Source organism: Bufo bufo, chromosome 2 (genome assembly GCF_905171765.1).
Source record: "Bufo bufo chromosome 2, aBufBuf1.1, whole genome shotgun sequence".
Lineage (NCBI taxonomy): Eukaryota > Metazoa > Chordata > Amphibia > Anura > Bufonidae > Bufo > Bufo bufo.
The window spans coordinates 400,336,320-400,363,884 of record NC_053390.1 but is presented as its reverse complement, the minus strand read 5'-3'; the positions used below and the strand labels follow the sequence as shown (position 1 = coordinate 400,363,884).

The 27,565-nt window shown below is 46.1% G+C and overlaps 1 protein-coding gene across 3 annotated transcripts in view; it reads right to left on the bottom strand.

The window, feature by feature from the left end:
- The window catches only part of ACO1 (aconitase 1), a 40,752-nt gene extending 18,979 nt beyond the window's left edge, over window positions 1-21,773 (bottom strand). For 2 of the 3 annotated variants that reach the window (XM_040417250.1, XM_040417252.1), the window contains exons 1-2: window positions 21,637-21,773; window positions 56-172 (exon numbers count right to left, since the gene is read on the bottom strand). In XM_040417250.1, coding sequence (XP_040273184.1) covers window positions 56-152 — 97 coding nt within the window. In that variant the 5' untranslated portion in view covers window positions 153-172; window positions 21,637-21,773. Of the gene's footprint in view, window positions 1-55; window positions 173-11,797; window positions 11,903-21,636 lie in introns of those variants that run through there. The other variant, XM_040417251.1, reaches the window with a different exon arrangement.
- Window positions 21,774-27,565: the final 5,792 nt, after the last annotated feature.

Below are 27,565 nucleotides of genomic sequence, written 5' to 3'. Positions count from 1 at the left end.
GACTGACCCGCTCTAACCCTCAGCGTCACACTTATCTACAAAATGTATCACATACCGTATCTTGCATCGTTCAACTTATGGAGACTGAAAAAGGTCTTCTTGGGCTCCGCAGGGTTGAGTGGCTCCACCAAGTGCTGAAAGGGGTTACTCATAATTCTTCTTTCAAGCAGACCTAAGAAAACATGGGCAGTTATCAGATACATTCATCATTCTTTTTTTGTAGCAAACATGTCCGGCCTTGCTTGGTAAACCAACATAAAATTGACTGTAAAAATGAGAACTTGGCTGCAGTGGTGACAAATATAGTTTGGCTGGGGACATGGTCTACCATTAAACCACTCCAATCAAAAAGAAACTGAAATGACTTTTTATTGAATGCCCACACCCTGCCTCCTGAAACAGAAGATTCGTACAGGGTTGGCATCTGGCGCCGTATGGGCACAGCCACATGCTCTGCTGCAGCCAATGGTGATGTGCCAATTGTGGCCACATCACTGCTAAACCCCGTCAATGGCTGCAGTGGAGCACCTTATGTCAACACTGCGGGGACCGGAGCGCCGGGGAGCAGTTAAGTATGAATCTTCTGTTTCAGGAGGCAGGCTGCGGGCATTAGATAAAAAGTAATGGACAGCCCCTTGAAAGTGGATGGCTCATCTCAGACACTGATGGCATATTGTTAGGGTCTGCCATCAATGTCCCATCTCCAGAATAGGGCCTGCCAAACGCGTATGAACAGCACAGCTGCCCTCCATTCACTTCCGGGGGCCCCATTCTGGAGAATGAAGTGGGTCCCATAGGTGGAACCCACACCTGTTTATCATAGCGCTCTAAGATGACCCAACCTCTAACACAGGTGAGACCCCAAGGCAGCACTCTCCATGGCAGATCCTGCGAGACCACACAACACAAGATGACCAGCAGAATGGAAGGTGACATTTACAGACAATACATCGGTTTCATTTTTCTTTTTAAATATCTCCTTACTAATAATACTAACACAAGAATACATTATTGTAAGACCACCACTTCAACACTGAATGCCTGGGGGTAGAGCAGCAGCGATTCAAAAGGAAGGCTCGGGGTTAAATCTGTAGAGGCCCTGGAAGGCATGTGGATGGAGGGGGGAAATACAGTATTACCTGACGACCACTGAAAAAAAACTTTTTAAAAGGTTTGCTACAAGGCAGGTAGATCCTATGGTTGGTGATCTAAGCAAGACAAGAAAATAAAATCTAAAACGTTTGAGTGGTCTCAGGCCACAAATGGCTTGGCCCTTAAAGGGGTTGTCTTTTCTTAGACATTGATGCTAGAATATGGGACCCGCACCTATCTTTACAAGACAACCCCCGAAGCGAGCGGAGAGCAACTGTGCATGCGCGGCCAACCTTCATTCATCTTATGGCACTGCCCTGCTAGTGGCTGCGCTTGCACAGTGCACTCTCCATTGATTTCTATGGGACTTCCAAAAATAGCTTAGCCTGCTCCCATGAATGGGGAGCACATCGAGCACGCGTGGTGTGCTGTCCTTCACTTTCAGGGGCCCGTTCCAGAGATGGGTGCAGATCCCAGAGGTGGGACCTGACTGATGGCATATCCTAGTTTTATACCATGAAAGTCTGAGATGACATCCCCTTTAAAGGGGTTGTCAGAGTTTTACTTATTGATGACCTATCCTTATCACCCCTGCTGATCAGAGTTGATGAAGTGCACTGCTCTACTGCTGGACCACTGGTAAAGGTTTACTGCTGGCATATTCATTCTATAGGCTAAATATGGCGGATTGCCGAGTGTTCAAGAGCATTATTTGGGGCAGGAATGGCTGTGCTGCACATCCCAATGCGGTGGCTAGATACCACAAGTAAAACTCATTTCAACTCCTTATCTTGGTTTTACACTATCGCTATGACGTGGAGAACTTCTAAGATAGCTTCTCAAGACCCAACCCAAGTATATATGTAACAGGGAAAGGAGAGAATCTCCAACCCACAAGTAACATAGCCTAGTTCTGGAATGAAGAGGGTTAAACAAGAAAGCTTGCTCAGCAAAACTCCAGTTTCTCTATTTCAGCTTTCCACACGTTGGACTTAAAACCAGGACAAAGTTCATGGCCGCAATCTTCTCTGCTTCAGAGGAGTGTGGGACTAAAACATGAGCCCCAATATAGTGAAGAGGTTTCCTGGAGAATTTCAATTTTACTAGATAGCTTTTAACACAAAGCTTTGTAAAACCAGACAGAAATATAGAAATAGAAATATATATATATATATTTCTATAGCCTAATGATATGAATATATATTGCTGTTACGGTGGGACGTGACTATATGAACCTTACAAAGCTATGTCCATTATTTATACGTAATAAGAGGATATACAGGAAAGTGTTGTTTTTTTTTTTTAGGGTACTTTCACACTTGCGGCAGAGGATTCCAGCAGGCAGATCCGGCAATCCGGACGCAAACGGATGGCATTTGTCAGACGGATCCGGATGCGGATCCATCTGACAAATGCATTGAAATATCGGATCCGTCTCTCCGGTGTCATCCGGAAAAATAGATCCGGTATCATTTTTTATTTTTTTTCCGCATTTTTAAAGGTCTGCGCATGCGCAGACCGGAAAGCTGGATCCATTGTGTCGGAACACTTAATGCCGGATCCGTCACTAATACACTTCAATGTAAATTAATGCCGGATACGGCATTCCGGCAAGTGTTCAGGATTTTGGGCCGGAGAGAAAAACGCAGCATGCTGCGGTATTTTCTCCGGCCAAAAAACATAAGAGGGACTGAACTGATGCATACTGATGCATACGGAACGGAATGCTCTCCATTCAGAATGCATGGGGATAAAACTGATCAGTTCTTTTCCGGTATTGAGCCCCTATGACGGAACTCAGTGCCGGAAAAGAAAAACACTAGTGTGAAAGTACCTTTAGCTCATTTTACTTCTCAGTAACAGGATCGCTCACTACGTTACCGCTATACAACGCCGTCTCCAGTGGGCGGTCCTAATCACTGATGGACAGCCATAGAGGGAACGCTGTCCGTCTCCAGGTAGGACCGCCCACTGGACTCCTAAGCCCAGAATGAGCAGGTTTCAATCAATAAGTAATGGTTACGATACATCTTTTCCTATAAAACTTTATACTGCTCTGCTCAGCACCTCCTGCTCTGAAACAGGACCATCCGTATCAACCCAGGCATAGAGCCCGGCAGGCCTGATCCGGCTCATTAACACTATAGCTTTGTCCCTCTTTGTTTTAACCTGTATGCCAATTAGGGCACCAAGGGTAGGCCCTAGCCAATCGGTGAACTCTAGCTTCTTCTGAAGACCCTCCCCCTCCACTTGATTGGCATGGCCAGACATCCAATTGGTCAGCTCGCCAGGCCCCATCATCCCACGTCTGAGCAGTTCAGTAATTATCCTTGGCGCCTGAACAATACATTTTATTGTACTATCCACACTGCAAAGACTACTGCGCATGCTCCAGGGTGTACTGTACGGCATGCTGATGAATCAAGTGGAAGCGGGAGTGTCTTGCAGAGCAGAACAGAGGAGCTAAAGTGCACTGAGTAGCCATAACCTCTCCTTTGTGCACTTAAGCCCTAATTTTAATATTCTTAAATTTAAAAATACTGATTTTTTCTAAATGCCACCACGTGTCAGAAGAAGGTATGGTTTTAATCAGCTGACTCAGCCTTACCAGACACAATGGTTGGTTTGATAGGGTTGATCCTGCTGACAGGTGCCATTTAAAGAGGACCTGTCCTGAGGCGTTTGTTTTAAAGGGGTTATTCAAGACTATTGAATGCCTCCCATACGCCCGGGCCCCTCACAATGAATATACTTACCTGGCTCCCCGCGTCGCTCCCGGTCCCTGTACTGCCACTGCCGCTTCTCCCTGTGTGCGGATTAAAACATCTGGTGTCTGAGACTAGCCTCCCTGGCATCGCGGGTGACCCAGGTGGCCGTGCATGCATCAGAAGCGACACGGGTGCTGGGGAGCAAGGTAAATATAACCTGTGTGAGGGGCTGGGGGGTATTATAGGGGTTGGATATTTAACAGATGCCCATGCCATAAACTGTGTGTAGTAGTTTTAGCAGTACTGGACACGACTCCCTGCTTTAGCCAACAAGGAATTCCCTGTGTGAAAGGGGTTCTCCAGTATTTTCAGATTGATGGTCCAGTGAGCGTCACTCTGCACCCCCACCGATCAGCTTTGGCGCCAGGACTACCCCGCTCCAACCATTGTTTAGTGGTTACTGCAGCGCTGCTCCCGTTCAAACAGAACAGAGCTTTGCGTTTCCGACACCAAAGCTACTCCCAAACAGCTGAGTGGTAGGGGTACAGGGTGTAGGACCCCCGCTGATCTGATATCGATGAACTGTGCCGAGGATAGGTGGAAAACCCCTTAAAAGGGGATCTGTCAGCAGATGTGCCCCTATGAAACTGGCTGGCCCGTTACATGTGCACTTGGCAGCTGAAGGCATCTGTGTCGGTCCGATCTGCATATGTGCCCACATTGCTGAGAAACATTATGTTTTAATATATGCAAATGAGGATCTAGGAGCAACCGGGGCGTTGCCGTTACACCGAGAGGCTCTGCTCTCTCTGTACTTTAAATGGCAGGGCCAGGCAGTGAAAACATCATCACACCTGCCTGGCCCTGTCGATCAAAAAGCAGAGGGTGCTGCAGTTGCAGAGAGAGCAGAGCCTCTCGGTGTAATGGCAACGCCCCCGTTGCTCCTAGAGGCTCATTTGCATACATTAAAACTTCATTTTTCTCAGCAATGCAGGCACATATGAACATAGGACCAGCACGATGTCTTCAGCTGTCAAGCGCACCTGCAACAGGTCAGCCAGTGTGATAGGTAGAAATCTGCGGACAGATGCCCTTTAAGCATGCTGTAACTGGGCAGTGAAAAGTGGCAGTCACTACAGTGGTTACAGAGGAAGGAGCGTGCATTCTCTGTAATGATATAACCACATGTATTATGGCCGAAAAACAACAAATAACAAAGAAAAACTTGTCCGGTGACTCAGCAGAAAACCCTGGCACTGTCAGAAGACGTGCCCATCCCCCTCCTCCACAGCCACAGAGCCAGCCCCGCAACAACCCTACAGTATCAAGGGTGAGGTCTCAGCCTCCAAATACGGTACATTCTCATAAAAACCAATGCCAGAGGAGATATGAAACTGTGCTGAAGGGCAGCTCCTAGCTGGTCACATGTAAACCCAATAACATCATCAACACATACTGGATTTACCACAGCAGCAGACGTGGCACACAATCCATGACTAAAACTCTCTGCAATGGATGTGCCAGCGGAGCCACACGTGGATTATCCCCACTGTGGACCTTAAAGGAACCCGTCACATTGACCATGGGGTTTATAGCGCAGGAGGAGCTGAGCAGACTGATATATAGTTTTAGGGTAAAAGGATTCAGTATAACTTATATTTTATACATTTAAATTTCTGCTCATTCTGGGCTTTGTAGTCAAGCAGGCGGTCCTATCAGTGACTGACAGCTATCTCTGTATACACAGTCATAGAGGGAAGGTCCTATCAGTGACTGACAGCTATCTCTGTATACACAGTCATAGAGGGAAGGTCCTATCAGTGACTGACAGCTCTCTCTGTATACACAGTCATAGGGGGAAGGTCCTATCAGTGACTGACAGCTCTCTCTGTATACACAGTCATAGGGGGAAGGTCCTATCAGTGACTGACAGCTCTCTCTGTATACACAGTCATAGAGGGAAGGTCCTATCAGTGACTGACAGCTCTCTCTGTATACACAGTCATAGAGGGAAGGTCCTATCAGTGACTGACAGCTCTCTCTGTATACACAGTCATAGAGGGAAGGTCCTATCAGTGACTGACAGCTCTCTCTGTATACACAGTGATAGAGGGAAGGTCCTATCAGTGACTGACAGCTCTCTCTGTATACACAGTGATAGAGGGAAGGTCCTATCAGTGACTGACAGCTATCTCTGTATACACAGTCATAGAGGGAAGGTCCTATCAGTGACTGACAGCTATCTCTGTATACACAGTCATAGAGGGAAGGTCCTATCAGTGACTGACAGCTATCTCTGTATACACAGCCATAGAGGGAAGGTTCTATCAGTGACTGACAGCCATCTCTGTATACACAGTGATAGAGGGAAGGTCCTATCAGTGACTGACAGCTATCTCTGTATACACAGTCATAGAGGGAAGGTCCTATCAGTGACTGACAGCTATCTCTGTATACACAGCCATAGAGGGAAGGTTCTATCAGTGACTGACAGCCATCTCTGTATACACAGTGATAGAGGGAAGGTCCTATCAGTGACTGACAGCTATCTCTGTATACACAGCCATAGAGGGAAGGTCCTATCAGTGACTGACAGCCATCTCTGTATACACAGCCATAGAGGGAAGGTCCTATCAGTGACTGACAGCTATCTCTGTATACACAGTCATAGAGGGAAGGTCCTATCAGTGACTGACAGCCATCTCTGTATACACAGTCATAGTGGGAAGATCCTATAAGTGATTGACAGCTCTGTATTCACAGTAATAGAGAGCAAGCTGTCAGTCATTGATAGGACCGTCTCCTGGACTTCAAAGCCCAGAATGAGCAGGAATTTAAATATATAAATTACAATATACTGAATCCTTTTACCATAAAACTATATATCAGTCTGCTCAGCTCCTCCTGCTCTATAACACGCTGCTGCTTACTTTGCAGTTTCACGGCGACAGGTTCCCTTTAAGACTATATTCGCAAGGTGGATTTTGACACAGTTTCTGCCTTGGTTTTTACATTTCACTGTTGTGGACCTGCTCCCAGTTTAGCCCCCATTGAATAGCGCTAAACCGTGAGAAGACTTCCCGGTAGCAGTCTGGAATACTGCACATAAATAATCTGCGGCCCTATGAAGGGCAGTGCAGACTCTCATTGAAAACAGGTGGTGTCAGCACGGATGCCGAGAGGTTTTCCGTGCAGAATCCCTGCTAAAATCCATAGCAAAAATACACAGTGTAAACATAGCCTTACAGGGGGTATCCTGGAAAAGATGACGACGACTTATCCTCAGGATAGGATATCCTTATCACATCAGCGGGGGTCCAAGGCTCGGTACCCGCACCGATCAGCTGTTTCATGGAGCCACAGCACTCACCGGAGCTCTGGCGAGCATAGCCGGCTCCCGGCAGCTTTCCAAGGACAGCACCATACATCATATAGTGGCAGTACCTGGTACTGCAGCTCAGTCCCATTGACTTGAAGCTGATTGGCGGGGGTCCCGGATGTCATACCTCTGCAGATCTGATACTGATGACATAAATATCTTTTCCTGGAGTCTGTCACTAGGAAATTCACAATGTCTTGTAGGGATAATGTAATGATACAATGATATAAGTGCACAGAGGGTGGGCCCAAGTCACTCTGTGCACTCTTGCTCCTCCCACTTCCCCTGCCAGCTCCTCCCTCCTGCATAGTCATCTTGCCAGGCCCTGACACTACATGAGAACTGGGCATAAAATACCAGTCACTTGCATTAACTACAAAACACTAAGACTGTCAGGATTTACAGTAGGTGCTGAATCCGTATTGAAATCCTGACTGTGTAAACATGGCCTAACCAGCAAATGCATGTCCATATAGGATTTTCTATGGACCAGCCGTGTTAAGCTGTTTTGTCACTTTAGTAAATTGCATTTATTATGTAGAGAAAGTTAATACAAGGCACTTACTAATATACTGTTATTATCCATATTGCTTCCTTTGCTGGCTGGATTCAATTTTCCATCACATTATACACTGCTCGTTTCCATAGTTACAGACCACCCTGCAATCCATCAGTGGTGGTCGTGCTTACACACTATATGAAAAAGCGCTAGCCTATGTGCGGTCCCACTCGCCAGAGAGGCCGATGCTTTTTGCTATAGTGTGCAAGCACGACCACCACTGATGGATTGTAGGGTGGTCGTAACATGGAAACGATAAGCGTATAATGTGAAAATTATTCCAGCCAGTGAAGGAAGCATTATGGATAATAACAATACATTAGTAAGTGCCTTGTATTAACTTTCTCTACATGATAAATGTAATTTACAGAAGCAAGACAACCTTTAAGCTCCATCAACGTCGTTTACTGGACACCTTCTAACGACCAGCGGAATAATTCACTGAAACCACTGAGCTACAGTACCTTGATGGCAAAAGTAAAGAGTCACCTTCCTAAGGGCTTGTTCACATGACCGCGTGCTGCCCGTGCACGGGACCGCAAATTGTGGCCCGCAATGCACGGGCACCGACCGTGGGGCAGCCACATGCAGATCGTGGACCCATTCACTTGAATGGGGTCTGTGATCCATCCATTCCGCAAAAAGATAGAACAAGTTCTATGTTTTTGCGCAACGGAAGCACGGAACCCCGTAGTGCCTCCGTGGGGTTCCGTTCCGCACTTCTGTTCTGTATCTCCGGATTTGCACACTGCCGGTGCCCCGTGCATTGCAGACCCGCTGTATGCGGGTCGCAATACGGCAACAGGAGCACTACGGCCGTGTGAATAAGACCTAATGCACAGATTTGGGTTACTGATCATTAATGGATAGGTTCGTACGCGTTTGCAATTCAGAAAATCTGCAACATACCCGATTCATCTGACCGTACCCTTCAGGGTATATACACACACGATGTGGAAAATCCACAGCCAGTACCAGCTAAGTAGATGTGATTTTAAAAACCTGTACACGTGCAGACATTTTCAGAGGAGATTTCAATTAAAAAGCGGAGATCTGGGGCAAATCCGTGGCAAAATCCACAAGTAACACGTGAAGAATTTGGTGTGCAAAAGTAGTGAAGACTGCATGAAAATCCAGGTTGAAAATCTGCATAAGGGTCCATTCACACGACAGTAATTGTTTTGCGGTCCGCAAACATGGCTACCGCATTTTGCGCAACGCACACAGCCAGAGTATTGATAGAAATGTCGGAAATAGCCGAGAACTTCCATTGCAATGAATGGAGGGTGGCCACACATGCGCACCTACTGTCCCTTCACTTTGGAGGCCGCGTTATGGAAATAGGAGCAGGTGCCAGAGGTGGGACAAGCAGCTATCTGACATTGGTGGCATATCCTAGGCCGTAAATGTTGAGAGGGGACAACCCCTTTAAGGTCTCAGTAAAATCAATCCTAAACAGCGGTGCCGCAGGGTATACTAACCCCTTTAATTGGATTCAAATTCTATATAAATGATTGTAATGGAGATGAAGGCCTCATGCACACAGCCATGTCCATATTTTTCTCACTCGCATCAACAGAAATGGCTATTTTCATCTGCTATGAGGACCAGAACAGGAAATGTCCACACAGATCTTAAATGTGTGCATGGCCCCACAGAAATGAAGGGGTTAATTCATCAGCCGTTGACTGCCACTGTAAGGTTAGGTTCACACCTCCATTTGACTGATCCGGCCTACCCGGATATTGCCGCTCACCGCCGGACCTCATTGACTAATGGGATCCGGCAGGTATCCAGCCACTTTTGGGCATAAGTGCCGTTTTTAGGCCAGACAAAAACCATAGCATTTTTGGCAGGAGAAACCAGCAGCTAAAAGTCCATGGGATATATATTAAATAAAGGGGGCACAAGCGGTTTTGCCTAATGTTTTTTTTTTTCTAATTGGTGGGGCATCTGCTCTATAGTGACTGTGGGGGTCCCAGCGGTAGGAATCCCACCGATCTGATAGTCATCTCCTATCCTGTGGATCTAGGAATATAGGATAACTTTCTATACCTGGAATACCCCTTGAAAGTAGAAAGAAAAAAGAAATGTAAAAAAAATATATATATATATATATATATATATATATATATATATATATATATTATATAAAAAAATAAAAAAAAAGAAGATCATTAGCATTGCTAAGCACCAGAACCACCGTACTATGAAAATATAAAAATAAGTCACAAAGAAATCAAAAATGGCTGATTCACAGTTTTTTTCATTGCTTCACCTCTTCACAAAAAAAAAAAAAAAAAAGGAAAAAAGTGACCAAAGGTCATACACAGTCTAAAATCGGATCAATAAAAAGTATAGTTTAGTTTGCCCTGCAAAAAAACAAGTACTTACAGAGCTCCGGATAACTTAATATAAAAAAAGTTATGGGGGTCAAAATGTGGAGCTGCAAAGAAAAATAATAAAAATTTTTCTAAAGTTTTTATTTAAGTGCTAAAACACAAGAAAAACGACAAGAAAATGTGGCATCGCTGTAATCTTACTGACCCAGAGAATAAAGTTATAACAGGTCATCTTTACAGCATAGGGAACGCCGTTAAAACGAAACCCATAAAACAGTGGTTGTGACCTGAAATAAAAACTACTTTTATGCCTGTTTGCAGGTGTAGATCTTAAGTAAATTTGCTGGGTCTGATGTACCGGCCTTTGCTACTCCCAAGTGGCGAGGATGACGTAAAAACGCCAATGTGACAAAGTTTCAAAAGTCGCAAAAAAGGGGTCTTGCGACTATTTCTACTACAAAATCTGGTGTAAAAATGTTTGTAACTGACCCCTAATATTTAGTTTTTTCTTTGTAATGAAGTGAGGGAGGAAAACAGCAACAAAGCCACGAGAAAACCACAATAGGTAATATAGCATATAGTGGAATAGGTAATATAGCGTAAAAAATAAATAAATGCAGCACGTCCTACAAAGTAATATACCGCTTTGGTAAATTAATGTACCCCAGAAGCACATTCACATCTGAATACTGCCTACTGCACACTGTAAAATATCTCCATGCAGAAACCTCCATTCCTGTATAGACGCCTCATATCAGAAGATAAAAAACCGCTATCTCACTAAACTAGTCACCAGTTTTTTGAAAGATCTCTGGGCCTTTTGCTAGATTTAGGCTACATTCACAGGTCCGCAAATGGGTCTGCATTTTTGCGGAACGGGTGCGGACCCATTCATTCTCTATGGGGACGGAATGGATGCGGACAGCACACAGTGTGCTGTCTGCAGCCGCATTTGCGGAGAACAGCCCCGATCTTTGGGTCCGCAGCTCCGCAAAAGATAGAACATGTCCTGTTCTTGTCCGCAGCTTGCGGACAAGAATAGGCATTTCTATAGGGGTGCCGGGCGGGTGTGTTGCGGGTCCACAACACACCACGGACGTGTGAATGGAGCCTTAGGCTCCATGCACATGACCGTTGTCCGTTTTGCGGTACGCAAATCGCGGATCCGCAAAACATGGATGGTGTCCGTGTGAGTTCCGCAATTTGCGGAATGGCACGGACAGCCTTTAATATAACTGCCTATATAACTGCCTTTAATATAACTGCCCACGGAACAGAGCAACGGATGTGGACAGCACACGGAGGGCTGTTCGCATCTTTTGCGGCCCTACTGAAGTGAATGGGTCCGCATATGAGCCGCCAAAACAACGGCCGTGTGCATGAGGCCTTACAGACATGTCCTGTACCGAAAGCAAAGTGCACATTTAACCGTTTCCTAGTATTTGTATGGTAAATCACACTGGGGGGAAAATAAAAACAAAAAAACTCTTTGTTGCCCAATCGCAGCACAGAATAGAACATGAAAGCTGCACTGTGATGGGTTGCTATAGGCAACAAAGACATATTCTTTTTTTTAGAAATCTCCCAGATCATGTCGGTACAATTTGTGACAGACTTTTAACATATTTTGCTTCCTAAATCTACTGCGAAGTGTCACATCTGGGCCTCAGTTCACACAGACCCCCCTCAAGACTAGCAGAAAGACACAAGTACTCACGGTGCAGACCTAGCCGGACAGCGTCAGCAGCTACATACAGGCTACTGTATCAGTGTGAAGACTATGACAAGTCACACGACAGTCAACTCCCCCCACGCACACGCCTCTCCATACATAATGCAGCTAGGTTAAACATGACTGGCTCTATAGTAAGGGGAGAAGCTGCTTATCCACTGGGCATGCCAGGGTCCTCCCACGTGTAACGTCCATAGTGTTAAGGAGAACCTGGCACCACGAAATGCAGTATATAGCAGAAATATCATTTCACTTGTGCCGGGAAAAAAAAGGGAAATGACAGCTTAGGCTACTACTTTCACACTAGCGTTCGGGGCTCCGCTTGTGAGTTCCGTTTGAAGGCTCTCACAAGCGGCCCCGAACGGATCCGTCCAGCCCTAATGCATTCTGAGTGGATGCGGATCCGCTCAGAATGCATCAGTCTGGCAGCGTTCAGCCTCCGCTCCGCTCAGCAGGCGGAAACCTGAACGCAGCTTGCAGCGTTCGGGTGTCCGCCTGGCCGTGCGGAGGCAAGCGGATCCGTCCAGACTTACAATAGAAGTCAATGGGGACGGATCCGTTTGAAGATGACACTATATGGCTCAATTTTCAAACGGATCCGTCCCCCATTGACTTTCAATGTAAAGTCAAAACGGATCCGTTTGCATTATCATGAACAAAAAAAAAAATTTTTTTTTTTTTTGTTCATGGTTATGCAAACGGATCCGTTCTGAACGGATGCAAGCGTTTGCATTATAGGAGCGGATCCGTCTGTGCAGACACCAGACGGATCCGCTCCTAACGCAAGTGTGAAAGTAGCCTTAGTTAGGGCAACACTATACTGAAAGCACAAAACCACTACAAGTATATATAAAAGCAGCTAATAAGGCCTCTTTCACACAACCGTATTTTTTTCCCCGTTTACGGGCCGTTTTTTGCGCTCCGTATACGTAACTATTCATTTCAATGGTTCCACAAAAAAAAAAAAAAAAAAACGTAATGTACTCCGTATGCATTCCATTTCTGTATTTATGCTCCGTTGAAAGATAGAACATGTCCTATTATTGCCCGCAAATCACGTTCTGTGGCTCCATTCAAGTCAATGGGTCAGCAAAAAAAAAAAAATGGAACACATACAAAAATGCATCCGTATGTCTTCCGTATCCGTTCTGTTTTTGCGGAACCATCTATTGAAAAATTTTATGCCCAGCCCACTTTTTCCTATGTAATTACTGTATATGCCATACAGAAAAAAACGTAACGGAAAAACAGAACAGAAATGGAAACACAACAGAAACAAAAAACGGAACAACGGATCCGTGAAAAATGGACCGCAAAATACTGAAAAAGCCATACGGTCGTGTGAAAGAAGCCTAATAGTTAGGCCTCTTGCACACGACAGTATGGCTTTTTCAGTATTTTGCGGTCTGCAAAAAAACTGATCCGCAAAAAATACAGATGACGTCCGTGTGCATTGCGTTTTTTGCAGAACAGAACAGCTGGCCCCTGATAGAACAGTACTATCCTTGTCAGTTATGCGGACAATAATAGGACATGTTCTATCTTTGAACGGAATGGAAATACAGAACGGAAGGCATACGGAGCACCTTCTGTTTTTTTTGCGTATCCATTGAAATTAATGGTTCCGTATACAGAATGCAAAAAAACTGAAAATAAAAACGTTCGTGTGCAAGAGGCCTTATAAACAATCTTCTAGACTGCAATTAAATCGTTATCGTAGAGACAGAACGGGGGTCATTTTTCGAACAGCTCTACGCCCGTTTTTGGTGTAGTTGCAATGGCCCTTTTTGCCTGTGTGAAGATAATGTGTTGCACAGGTGTTTTTGTGCCACGCTCGACACAGCCCCAACAAATTTACCAACATTTACACCTGGAAACAGGAACGAGGCCTAAAGCCAGTGTTTCACGGACGTGCGCTGTACATGTTCTCCACGGACAGCACACGTTCCCATTCATTTAAATGTGTGTATTCAGACATCAGTGTTTTAGCAAGATCTGTGGGTCCGTGTTTTTAGCACGGATGCATGCTCTATTTATCCATCACATCCATTATAGTCTATGGGTACGTGAAAACCACGGATGCAACACAGATGCCATCCGTGCTGCATCCGCATTTCATGGATCATTAGGAACAGATGCTTTGAAAATTATTTTTCAGCTGTTCAGTGTCAGTGAAACACGGATGCAGGGCTGGCTCCAGGTTCATGTGGGCCCTTGGGCGATAAAGTCTCAGTGGGCCCCCTTGTGGCATTTTGCACGGCGCTTACAGCAATGAAACTACATGTATTATAGATTAAATACCTTACACAGAGCATGCTACAGAGCGGATATATGTGAATCAGTCCTTATGTGCTTACTTTTATTTTCTACTCAGTGTTTCAGTCCCTCAGGTCTACTCAGATATGTGCCCCTCACAGTAGATATGCTCCCTTCACAGTAGATATGCCCCCTTCACAGTAGATATGCCCCCTTCACAGTAGATATGCCCCCTTCACAGTAGATATGCCCCCTTCACAGTAGATATGCCCCCTTCACAGTAGATATGCCCCCTTCACAGTAGATATCCCAAAATATGAGCCCCCTCACAGAAGCTATGCCAAGATATGTGCCCCCTTCACAGTAGATATGCCAAAATATGTGCCCCCTTCACAGTAGATATGCCTAAATATGTGCCCCTTCACAGTAGATATGCCAAGATATGTGCCCCTTCACAGTAGATATGCCAAGATATGTGCCCCTTCACAGTAGATATGCCAAGATATGTGCCCAGTGCCCCCTTCACAGTGGTTATGCCCAGATGTGCCCCCTTCACAGGAAGTGAAAAAAACTAACAATAAATACTCCTCGCCTCAATCACCTGGCTCCTCCCATGATCTGCGCTCCCCATCAGCAGCAGCAGGATACTGTGACACATCGCGCTGCTGTGTAGGAAGAGCAGAGGCTGATTCCCAGCCTGCCCCACTCCTCCTCCTCTCCTACACAGATCAGCAGGACGATGTGTGAGGACATCGTGCTGCTGCTGTGGAGCGCTGGCGGCTCAATGGTGGAGCGGAGAGCAAATAGTTCCCTGCTTCAGTGGGCGCCTACGGTGTTTGGTACCCGGGGCGGGTCCTTTCCTTGGCCCCCCCCCCCCCCCCCCAATACTTAAAAAAGAATTGTACCCCCTCACAGTAGTATTACCCTCATTGTACAACCTTCACAGTAGTTTTGTACAGATGTGTGCCCCCCTCCACAGTAATAATGCCCCCTGTGCGCCTTCACAGTAATAATGCCCCCCTCCACAGTAATAATGCCCCCCTCCACAGTAATAATGCCCCCCTCCACAGTAATAATGCCCCCCTGTGCCCCCCTCCACAGTAATAATGCCCCCCTCCACAGTAATAATGCCCCCTGTGCCCCCCTCCACAGTAATAATGCCCCCTGTGCCCCCCTCCACAGTAATAATGCCCCTTGTGCCCCCCTCCACAGTAATAATGCCCCCTGTGCCCCCCTCCACAGTAATAATGCCCCCTGTGCCCCCCTCCACAGTAATAATGCCCCCTGTGCCCCCCTCCACAGTAATAATGCCCCCTGTGCCCCCCTCCACAGTAATAATGCCCCCTGTGCCCCCCTCCACAATAATAATGCCCCCTGTGCTCCCTCCACAATAATAATGCCCCCTGTGCTCCCTCCACAATAATAAAGCTCTCTGTGCCCCCTCCATAGTAATAAATACAAAAAAACACAGTAACTACTCACCTTGTCCCGTTCCTGATGCTCACAGTCCTCTCTTCCCTGCAGCACTGTGTGGGCAGGGATTATGCAATTACCGGACTGCAAGCTCCACCCACGCAGGCCGTCAGTACGATCTGTGCCTGCAGGCTGAATGGTGGAGCGGGGAGAAGTCTTCCTGCTTCACCATTCGGAGAGTGGCTGGCCTGAAGGAGGGGAGGAGCGCGGGGAGCTGAGCGGTGAGTGACAGGACTGCAGCTCCCAGTGCTCCAGCAAGGAGCGCTTCCATCTGTATTGATGGAAGTGCTCATTGCTTCTGGCCTCTGGCAACTGTTCTCTAGGCCCCCGCAGGAGCTGTGGGTCCCAGTACTTGCCCGGGTATGCTGGGTGCTGACGCCAACCTTGCACGGATGCAACACGGACAGCAAAAAAGGACACACAGATCCAACACGGATCCTTCACTGATGCATCACTGACCACCTGCTCACGGATTTGAGCACGGACACAGACGTGTGAATAAGGCTTAAATGTTGGTGAAAAACCATCTCCAGTCAGGGGCTGGAATAGTATTTAGGCCTGGTGCACAGACTGCCAGGGGTACACCTCATGATAAGTTATATGCATCCTCCGCCAGTGCAAAGGGGAAATAAAGACAGACTTAAAAAGGCGGTCTTTGAATATCTCTAATATTTTTTATGTAACCTGTTGTATTTTAGAAGTTTTTTGCCACTTCAAAACCTGTATGTGCAAACCATAGGAAAATGACGTAATCTCACTAAAATCTATGGGCCTCATTTACCAAAACTGCCTAACAGGAAAAATGTCTTTGTTGTTCATAGCAACCAAATCAGAGCTTGCCTTTTAATTTTTTTTCAGAACACTAAGAAAAAATAAGGTGAGCTCTGATTGGTTGCTATGGGCAACTAAGACAGTTTTGAGAAATGAGGACCATATGTGTGACTTTAGCCTAATCCTATTACAATCAGTATGAAATAACTGATAACAATACATTACTGTGCAATAGAAAAGAAATCCCAATGTCAGCATAGTATGAGGCCCCATGCCCACAAACATATCCGCAAATGGCGGATCAGAAAAATATGGATGTGGTTCGTGTGCTGCGCGCATTTTACAGTCTTTATAGGAAATTTTTAACAATGCGTAAAAGTTACAAATTTGAGTCAAAAAAAAAAGGCAATGCAACGGGGAAGAGGGAAGGTGGTTGGGGCTCTCGCAGGACGGCAGGTTCAGCAGACACAAGGTCCATACTCTGGCATGGGGTCATGACTCGAAGAGTCGATAGAGCAGGCACTGGGTGTGATGTGGAGAAAAGCCCAGACTGAAAGCCACACAAACCCTTGAGAAATAGGATCTTCTATAGAGAGAAGGTGCCATGGGGAACGATCCATGAGAATAGTCTGACCAAGGAGTCCAAATCTCCAAAAACCGGTCATGACAATCAGTAGTAATCGAAGTTAGTTTCTCGTTAATCATATAGAAATCCATATTGCACTCGACCACGGAGAAATCCAGGGAAGGTTTTTTTCCAGGCTGCCGCTATAGTCTGCTTAGTGGCCAGGAAGAAAAAAAAAAAAACGGATCAATCGCTGTGGGTGTGGAGCAATTCTCGGGATCTGTTTCTTAGGCCTCATGCACCCGAACGCGTGCAGGCCGAAAACGGTGGGCCGCAATGCACAAGCACTGACCGCGGGGCCGTGTAGTGCTTCCGATCTGTGCCTCCGTTCCGCACCGCATGTCCTGGATTGCGGACTCATTTAAGTGAATGGGTGCCCGTGTATTGCGGACCCACTGTTTGCGGGCTGGGCAACGGCCGTGTGCATGAGGCCTTAAATAAAAGCTTCCTTGGGGTCTCTTCACTCTGGGACAATCCCACCAGATGTGTATTAGGTCACCTATAGTGGGGGCAACCCCTAAAACATGTAGGGGGGGGGGTAGCCTGCTACTGTGTGTGCTATTATTTCTACTAGAAGTTATGAATAATTGCTAGCAGTCTGCAGTAAGGGTACAGAGGGTGGTAACCAGTTGGGGGTGTACCTGCACAGTCTGAAAATGGCAGCACTGATTGGATAGAGTCAGACTGTACAGGTACCTCCCCTCTGTACCCTTACTGCAGACTGCTGGCAATTTATTCATAATTTATAGTGCAAATAATAAAGGAATGGCACAACATAGAGCCATAAGGATAGATGCTCTGGAATGGTTATTATATGGGCTATTAAAGCAGGCAGGTCAGGAGCGGTGAAAGGTCCTCTTTAAATGAATAAAATACAAGGTATGATGAATCTTTTCCCATACAAGTATGTCAATCTTCTCCGCTCTTCCTGCTCTATAACATGCAGCCTGTAGATTGCACTGCATTTTCATGGTGACAGGCTCATTTCAATAAGGCCTTGTCAAATATTAAAGGGGTTATTCAATATGGAAAATTCCTTTAAATTGCCAATGTCCACTAAAACAAGAACAACAACATCCAGTAATATGGTCACAAGCTGACTAATCAATTCTCAGTAATGTGTTTGCTAACAAAGGCAACTGATTATACAGCAATTTAAGACCCGGGCAAACAAAATTAGACGCTGTGAATTGTTAAATGACCAACTACGAGATTACTGCTGGTGAAAGAGACCAAAGGTTACCACACATATGCCATATGATGTTTAAACCATAAAGCCTGGCCAGAAAAACGGGGTGAAGACAACACTGGGGCCGAATTCCACCCGACTCCCCTTCTTAGTATCTTCTGTAGAATGTTGGAAATCAATCTCTGGGATGGACGCTATAGCTCACAGGGTTAATGGATACAAACCTATGGCAGGGCTCTACATAAAACTAGTTGGCGGGGGGGGGGGGGAGCTACAAGATCAGCTCTGGTGACTGGGTTTTGCTCTCTGACCATTAGACATTCAATTGTTTTCACCTAGTGCAGGATGAATGGCGCTGTCACCATGAGGGTCTTGTCAATACATCGGTTCTCAGATTTTCACAAAGTACTTGAAAAAGTAATAGAACAAATGTCTACTAATATTAAAAAGAATGTTCACAGTTTACATTTAGATATAACATAAAGGTATACATATAAAAAGTAACATAAAAGGTAGCTCTGCAAATAAACTGCATTCTCCTGACTACAAGTTACAGCCTGAAATTACAGAGCTGAAATCACAGTTCTGCTGATTGTCATTGAAAATTGTCAACCAACTGCAAGATATATCCTGGTGTAAAGAGGGCAGTTATCAAAATGGAAATCATCTAGCTTATTTCTATTTATTATATCAGCAATGGCAGCTTGGAGATTTCAGCTCCGAAGCTTGTAAAATTACACATGCAACTCTGGGATATTATACGACTGCACCTTTAAAATAGTGCTCTCAACTTTTATATGAATATGTATGTGCTTCCCCTAGTTTGTATTAAAAGGGATTAACTGGGATTTCAATATCTAATCAATGGGGGTCCAACTCCCAGCACCCAATCAGCTGCTTGAAGGGACTGCAGCGCTCTAATGAGTGCTGCGGCCTTCTTCATACTACACCAAGCACAGCGCTGTACAATATATAGTGGCCGTGCTTGGTACTGCACCTAAATCCCATTCCCTGGAATGAGACTGAGCTGCACAAACGCCATGTGACTGATGGATGTGATATCAGATCTATGAAGAGGCTGTGGTGGTCACAATAGAAAAATCCCAGACAACCCCTTAAAAGTGGTTGACCCACAACAAACACCCATCGCCTAGGGCAGGGATGCTCAACCTGCGGCCATCCAGCTGCTGTAAAACTACAACTCCTAGCATGCCTGGACAGTCTACAGTTATCAGCCTACAGCAGATCATGATGGGAGTTGTAGTTTTACAATAGCTGGAGGGCCGCAGGTTGAGCATCCCTGCCCTAGGGGATAAGCGTCTGTCTGATGGGCTCCCAGGCAATCATGGGCCCCATGTCCCCCTGTTTAAAGGGAGCAAAGCTCACGCATGTGTGCTCCGCTCAACTCTATAGGAGTGTCGGGTATAATTCCTCCGCTATCTCTGACAGCCCCATAAAGTCGAATGGTCTGGCAGCAGATATGCATTACCTCTGCTGTACTCAAATGGCCCCATGTCCCGACCCTTGTTCTCATGATTGGCTGGAACGTCTCAGTAGTTTGGTTCCTGCTGAGGGGTCCCTACCAAACATGAGAATAAGGTGCCGCCCGTCATAGGTAGCTATCTCTATTCACTGCTATGGGTCTCCCAAAAACAGCCAAGTAAGTATATTAGGCTACTGTCAGAGGTTCCATAGAGTAAATGAGCGAGCACAGCCTGCTCTTCATTCCCGGCAGCCTAAGGGTGTATGCACACGGCAGTGTAGATCATGCAGATTTCTGCTATTTAAAGAGGTTATCCAGGCTTTTACTACTGATGACCTATCCTCAGGACAGGTCATCAATATCAGATCGACGGGGGTCCGACACTAGGCATCCCCGCCGATCAGCTGCCTGAGGAGACGGCGCTCACAGTGCACACGCGCCGTCTCCTTCCTCTCTTCCTGCTGTCTATGGCAAAGACCATGGACAGCAGCAGCGGGCAGGAAGGGAGATGGCACGTGCGCACAGTCTCCTCAAACAGCTGAACGGCGGGGTTGCTGGGTATCGCTGATCTGATATTGATGACTTATCCTGAGGATAGATCATCAATATGAAAAAGCCCGGACTACTATTATTATGGGTTAACTTCCGAAGCCAGAGGGTGAAACGTGCCCCGAGGTGTTGTGCTGGAGTCACTGACCAATCCAGCATGCTGAAGGGTATGAATGAAGGAACTTTCTTTTCCCCGGTACAATTCTTACATAGCAGGCACACATTTTATAACGTTACTATTCGACGGGATCTGATATTACTATTAACTTTGGGTTACCTTCCTTGGGTTTATTTGCTGTATTGTATTGAAGGTATCTGGCGCGGTTCTGATTACGTAGCTTACGTTTGTCCCTGTATCATTAGTATGCTTTACTTCTTTGAGATGTTTGAGACGTGGCGATGTACTTTTAGTGGTGTGAGAATACTCTTATTTTACTAACATTTATCACTGATCGCTTCCTTGGGGGGTACTCAGCGGGTACTTGGTGTGAAAAGGTTGAGAACCACTGGTGTAAAGCATCAACTTCATGCGCATCTCTAGCTGCTAGAGGGGCAGCTGACCAGGGTACGAGTTCTAGTGATATTAATGAGACCCCCATACACTAAGTGATAAATATTTATAGCTAGAATGTCCTTTTCCCCACATATCTGAGATCTGCTGCCACCAGCACGCCAAATGTGGACAAACTACGACTCCCAGCATGCACACTTACATGGTTTTCTTGGAACTCCCATAGAAGCAAATGGAGCATGCTGGGAGCTGTAGTTCCACAACAGTTGGAGTGCTGGAGGTCGTTGAACCCTGGTTTAGAAATACTTTAACATGTACAATCTTGAAAGGTTTATAAGACAAAAGCATGGCTATGAAAATATTTCAACTTCCGTCCACCACGCTAAATGATCAGAAGGCTTCGGCTCGTAAAGCGACCAATGCCAGGAAGATTACGCCAAGAAATTTTTTATCTCATTTTGGGCTAAAAATGTTGTCGACTGGGCTATATTAAAATATTTCAGCCATTTTTGAGTTACAGGGGTTGAAAATCAGTTTGCAGAGTATCTCTTCTCAGTCCCGCCAGCTGACGGCTCACGTGAAGCCCGATCTCCTGAACACTCATCATAGATAAACGCTTATCAAACTGATGACAATATGGATGCGTGTTTATAAGGTCAGGATATCAGAGAGAAGGCTTCACATGAGCCATTGAGAAGTCATACTCTGCAAACTGACTGATTTTTAATCCCTGTATCCCAAAAATGGCTGAATATTGATAATAAAGACCAATTAAAAAAATGTTTTTTAGTGCAAAATAAGTAAAATGCGATAATAATAGACATGTGTGGATCAATACATAAGACACATCCCATACTGTACAATGATCCAGGAAGTCCCAGGGAATACAGCAGACAATGAACATGAAGTATTCAAAGCCCAAAGTGAGTGGCATAGACACAGCTGTGCCCCCCAGCAATGCCCTCACCTGTCCTGACAGCGGTGACTGCTCCTCCTACGAAGGAAGACGGGGGTCACAAACCAGCAGAATACCCCGCACCTCACCTGAAACCCTCCGGATCAAAGCTGCAGGAGGAGGAGGGGCAAGTCAAGACTCTTCAAAGGAAGAACATTTTAAACATCTAATAAAGTTTTTTTTGTTCAAAGTTCACTCCTCTTGTCTGTTATTGGAGGGTTCCACTTCGCGCCACGCCCACTCCGCACCGATTGGTGGAAACCTGACAGTCGTGACACGCAGTAGTAATGCCTTTCAGCCTGTGCATGACCAAGCCTCATCTCTTTACCCAGACCGTAGTATGTCTACAGGACGTACAACAAGAGGCCTATGAGCGGCACCTACTGGTCATCAGTGAGACTGCAATAGACGGCTCCACTGTTTCCAGATCAGTTGCACGTAGTGTATAATGTAGTTTAATAAATAATAAGATGTCCGTGTTCTGTTCCCATTCCTTTATACTGTCACGGAATCACGTGGCTTTAGAAAGTCTCCAGCGGACGCAGTTACGCTGCCATACTTTTTACCTTCATCGGCTTCCGTAGCGTCTTCCATGTTGTCCATAGCAACGGGCTGTCCCTCCAGAGAGTAGAATCCGGCTGTTTCTTTGCACCAATCACATCGCTCCCACCGCTCGGGAGTACTGCTTCCACCAATCACAGGCCGGAGATGGTTCCGGCGGTCGCTGCAGCGGGACATGGAACCTGGAGGACGTCATCAGTGAGAACAATAACAACCAGTGCAGCCTGTGGCCCCTGGAGCTGTGGAGACGGTAAGTCACCCGGAGCCTTGGCCGCCCAGTGCAGCCTGTGGCCCCTGGAGCTGTGGAGAAGGTAAGTCACCCGGAGCCTTGGCCGCCCAGTGCAGCCTGTGGCCCCTGGAGCTGTGGAGAAGGTAAGTCACCCGGAGCCTTGGTCGCCCAGTGCATCCTGTGGCCCCTGGAGCTGTGGAGAAGGTAAGTCACCCGGAGCTGGTAGTTCTCCATTACCTGCCACCTTAGAGGGATGATGAGAGCCCTGAGCATCTAAGATCTTGATCACCCAGGAAAAACGCCACAAATTAAACGCACTGTGTGTATTGCATTTGATCTTTCACTATTTGGGAGAAAAAAAAGTCGCAAGAAACTCTATGGGTGTGTTCACACAGCTCAGGATACAGGGTGTATTTGCCGCGGCTGATACATTGATCCTCGGATTTGTATCAGCCGCGGCGTGTCTCTTCCTGGCACGGATTTCACTCCCGCGTGGAAAGATACGTGGTCGTATTCGGAAAGGATTTTAAAGCGGTATTCCCATCTGGACATGTATGTGGTGGAGGGGTTATTTTATTAAAGGGGTTTTCCAGGACGTAGGTATTGGTAGGTGGTCAGTATCACCCTGCTCTCCCACTGGTGTCAGACACTGTACAGGGAATCGAACCTTCTGCCTCTTGTTTCATCCACTGTGTAGTCATCAGATCAGGGAGGGGTCCGACACCCAGGACCACCACCAATCAGAGGCGGAAGGCTCCATCCTCAGTATAATGGCCGCTCCGGGGTACTGCAGCTCAGCTTCTGTTCAGTGGTTGGGGATCTGTGCTGCAATGCCGTGGACAGATACTTCATCCACTGTATAGGTACTGGTAGCTGACCGCCGGGGTGTCAGACCGCCACCAATGATACTTCATCCACTGTATAGGTACCGGTAGCTGACCGCCGGGGTGTCAGACCGCCACCAATGATACTTCATCCACTGTATAGGTACCGGTAGCTGACCGCCGGGGTGTCAGACCGCCACCAATCTGATTGCCTGTTCCTGCATTTGGGGAGACAGGCTTTACGTTAGATATAGCTGCTGCCCCTAGGAGGCGACACCTAAACTCTGGAATATTTCTGGATTTTCAGGTCTGGAGATTTGCCGGATTTGGCCTTTTACACATGTAGCTATCAGCCTGGAGATGTTCCATGTCAGGTGTGTTCTCACTATCAGTCATGGCCAGCGAACACATGCGGGCTGCCATCTTTAGTAAGGTAGACTCACCCGTCCGGCGATGCACAGGTAAGCCTTTACCTGTGCCGCGATCCGGTCTGAAATCAAATGCGGTAACCGGGAGCAGGCAGTTCCGAGAACAGCCCGATGAAGGCCCCCGGCGGCTGTTCTCGGAACTGCCTGCTCCCGGTGACTGCATTTGATTTCAATTGAGAGAAAATGGAGAACCGCACTCTGAAAGTCCCGGTGCCAATCAAAGGCTAAAATAGCCACATTCATGGAGTAGAAATTTGAGGCACTCAGGTTTTTGTTGCATTTAAGATTTTTTTTTTATTCATGCATTATTTTCATATTCCAGTTGCCCAATTCATGCCGAAATCAGAAAACAGAAAAAGCTGACCGGACGTTTCGGTCTCAAACGGACCTTCCTCAGCGGTCATAAATTATCTTATCTGTGAACAACAGGTACATAGGATATATCGTCATTGACAACCGGTATGAAAAGCATAGAAAAATGAAAAAAGAAATAAAAGAATCGATGCATAATATAGACCTTACAAAAAAGAAAAAACTATATACAGTGCATAGAGGAACAATGTGATATGTATCGGGAGGTATATTTCCCATGATCATATCGGACTCTTCCTCTAGTATGTGATATACAGGCAATAACTTAAAGGCATGGCAAGTTCCTGGAAGAGAAGGCATGCGATTAGGTACCGGTGTGGCATGTGGGGTAATCGGCAGGGAGGTGCTTTTTAGAGTGTGTAGGCCGGAAATCGTTCCGGTCATGTGATCGCGCCTCACGTGACATCCGGGACGCCAAGATGCGTTCCACGAGGACGTCACGTGTGCGGAAGTGGCCCGGGCTTGCGTTCCACCAGCGAACCCTGTTTACCAGGGATGATATTCGCATGTGGACATTGTGGGTACATATATCGGCTACATCAGATTAATCATATTAAGGAAAATTATCACTCTTAGGCCCCTTTCACACGGGCGAGATTTCCGCGCGGGTGCAATGCGTGAGTTGAACGCATTGCACCTGCACTGAATCCGGACCCATTCATTTCTATGGGGCTGTGCACACGAGCGGCGATTTTTACGCATCACTTGTGCGTTGCGTGAAAATGGCAGCATGCTCCTCTTTGTGCGTTTTTCACGTAACGCAGGCCCCACGCACGGTTGCTAGGTGACGATCGGGATGAGGACCCGATCATTATTATTTTCCCTTATAACATGGTTATAAGGGAAAATAATAGCATTCTGAATACAGAATGCATAGTACAATAGGGCTGGAGGGGTTAAAAAAACGAAAAAATTATTTAACTCACCTTAATCCACTTGTTCGCGCAGCCGGCATCTCTTCTGTCTTGTTCTTTGAGGAATAGGACCTTTGATGACGTCACTATGTTCATCAAATGATCTATCACCATAGTGATGGATCATGTGATAAGCGTAGTAGTGATGTCATCAAAGGTCCTATTCCTCACAGAACAAGACAGAAGAGATACCGGGCTGTGCGAACAAGTGGATTAAGGTGAGTTAAATTATTATTATATTTTTTTAACCCCTCCAGCCCTACTGTACTATGCATTCTGTATTCAGAATGCTATTATTTTCCCTTCTAACCATGTTATAAGGGAAAATAATACAATCTACACTACAACTAACCCAAACCTGAACTTCAGTGAAGAAGTTCGGGTCTGGGTACCACAGTCAGTTTTTTATCACGTGCGTGCAAAACACATTGCACCCGCGCAATAAAAACTGAACATCGGAACGCAATCGCAGTCAAAACTGACTGCAATTGCGTTCCTACTCACGCGGGTTTGCCGCAATGCACCGGGACGCATCCGGACACGCTAGTCTGCAAGGGGCCTTAGTGTAATATATGCTGTCCACTAGTCAAATATACAAATAAATATGGAAAATAGACTGTTTATAGGAAAACCTATATACTGTATGTGGGTATAGGAATAAGGATATAGATATGCTACTGAAGAAGGGGGTAAAAGGGAACAAGGTGGGAGGGGAAAAAAGGGGGGGTAGGGAAGGAGGGATGGGAAGACGGGGGGGGGGGGGGGGGGGGGGGGCCTTATCTCACCCTCAATAGTTCTGGCTAGAAAATTAGCGGGTCTGTGGAAGAACAATAAGGCAGTGTTAGATCATGTACTTGTACATATCATGTATAACCATGCAAGATAAATGAAGCATTAATGAAAAAAAACCACATTCGCGATTGAGACCGTGCGGTGAGAGAGTTCCCAATTTGTGGATCCAGAAGGCCTCCCTCTGTTTTAGAAGGAGTATACGGTTGCCTCCTCTTCTCGGTAAATCCACTTGTTCCAGAATCTGGCACCGTAATTGGGAGACCTGGCGTTTCATTGTAGAGAAGTGATCTGGGATTGGCAGTAGCGTTTGGCCCAGTCTGATGGCGGACTTGTGTTTGCTTAGGAAACATTGGTCACTATTGGCCAAAGCATACCCTGAGGTAAAAGAATTCCACCAGCCGCCATTAACCTGCTATACATCATCCAACATTAGAGACAAACTGGTCAAGGCTGACATTGGTAGCTTCACTAAGGTGTCTAAACCGTCATTCCAACGCAGTCGTCGACAGGGTACATACCCCCGCCTACACTGCGCTCAATGTTCAAGTGTAATCAAGGGAGAATATGCTACACACCCACGTACGGGACAGACCCTTCCGATTAAGGGATTTTTTACTTGTGACTCTAGCTTTGTAGTCTATCTATTGAAGTGTCCATGCGGCCTCGCATATGTTGGCGAAACAACGCAACATATTAGAGACCGAATAAGCAAACACAAGTCCACCATCAGCATATCTTCATTCTGAAATCATGTGCATTATATTTCAATCAATTTTTGTTTCCAATCATGTCTGCAATCATGTATATATGATATACCGTACCTCCTGATACATATCAAATTGTTCCTCTATGCACTGTACAGTCGTGGCCAAAAGTTTTGAGAATGACACAAATATTAGTTTTCACAAAGTTTGCTGCTAAACTGCTTTTAGATATTTGTTTCAGTTGTTTCTGTGATGTAGTGAAATATAATTACACGCACTTCATACGTTTCAAAGGCTTTTATCGACAATTACATGACATTTATGCAAAAAGTCAGTATTTGCAGTGTTGGCCCTTCTTTTTCAGGACCTCTGCAATTCGACTGGGCATGCTCTCAATCAACTTCTGGGCCAATTCCTGACTGATAGCAACCCATTCTTTCATAATCACTTCTTGGAGTTTGTCAGAATTAGTGGGTTTTTGTTTGTCCACCCGCCTCTTGAGGATTGACCACAAGTTCTCAATGGGATTAAGATCTGGGGAGTTTCCAGGCCATGGACCCAAAATGTCAACGTTTTGGTCCCCGAGCCACTTAGTTATCACTTTTGCCTTATGGCACGGTGCTCCATCGTGCTGGAAAATGCATTGTTTTTCACCAAACTGTTGTTGGATTGTTGGAAGAAGTTGCTGTTGGAGGGTGTTTTGGTACCATTCTTTATTCATGGCTGTGTTTTTGGGCAAAATTGTGAGTGAGCCCACTCCCTTGGATGAGAAGCAACCCCACACATGAATGGTCTCAGGATGCTTTACTGTTGGCATGACACAGGACTGATGGTAGCGCTCACCTTTTCTTCTCCGGACAAGCCTTTTTCCAGATGCCCCAAACAATCGGAAAGAGGCTTTATCGGAGAACATGACTTTGCCCCAGTCCTCAGCAGTCCATTCACCATACTTTCTGCAGAAGATCAATCTGTCCCTGATGTTTTTTTTGGAGGGAAGTGGCTTCTTTGCTGCCCTTCTTGACACCAGGACATCTTCCAAAAGTCTTCGCCTCACTGTGCGTGCAGATGCGCTCACACCTGCCTGCTACCATTCCTGAGCAAGCTCTGCACTGGTGGC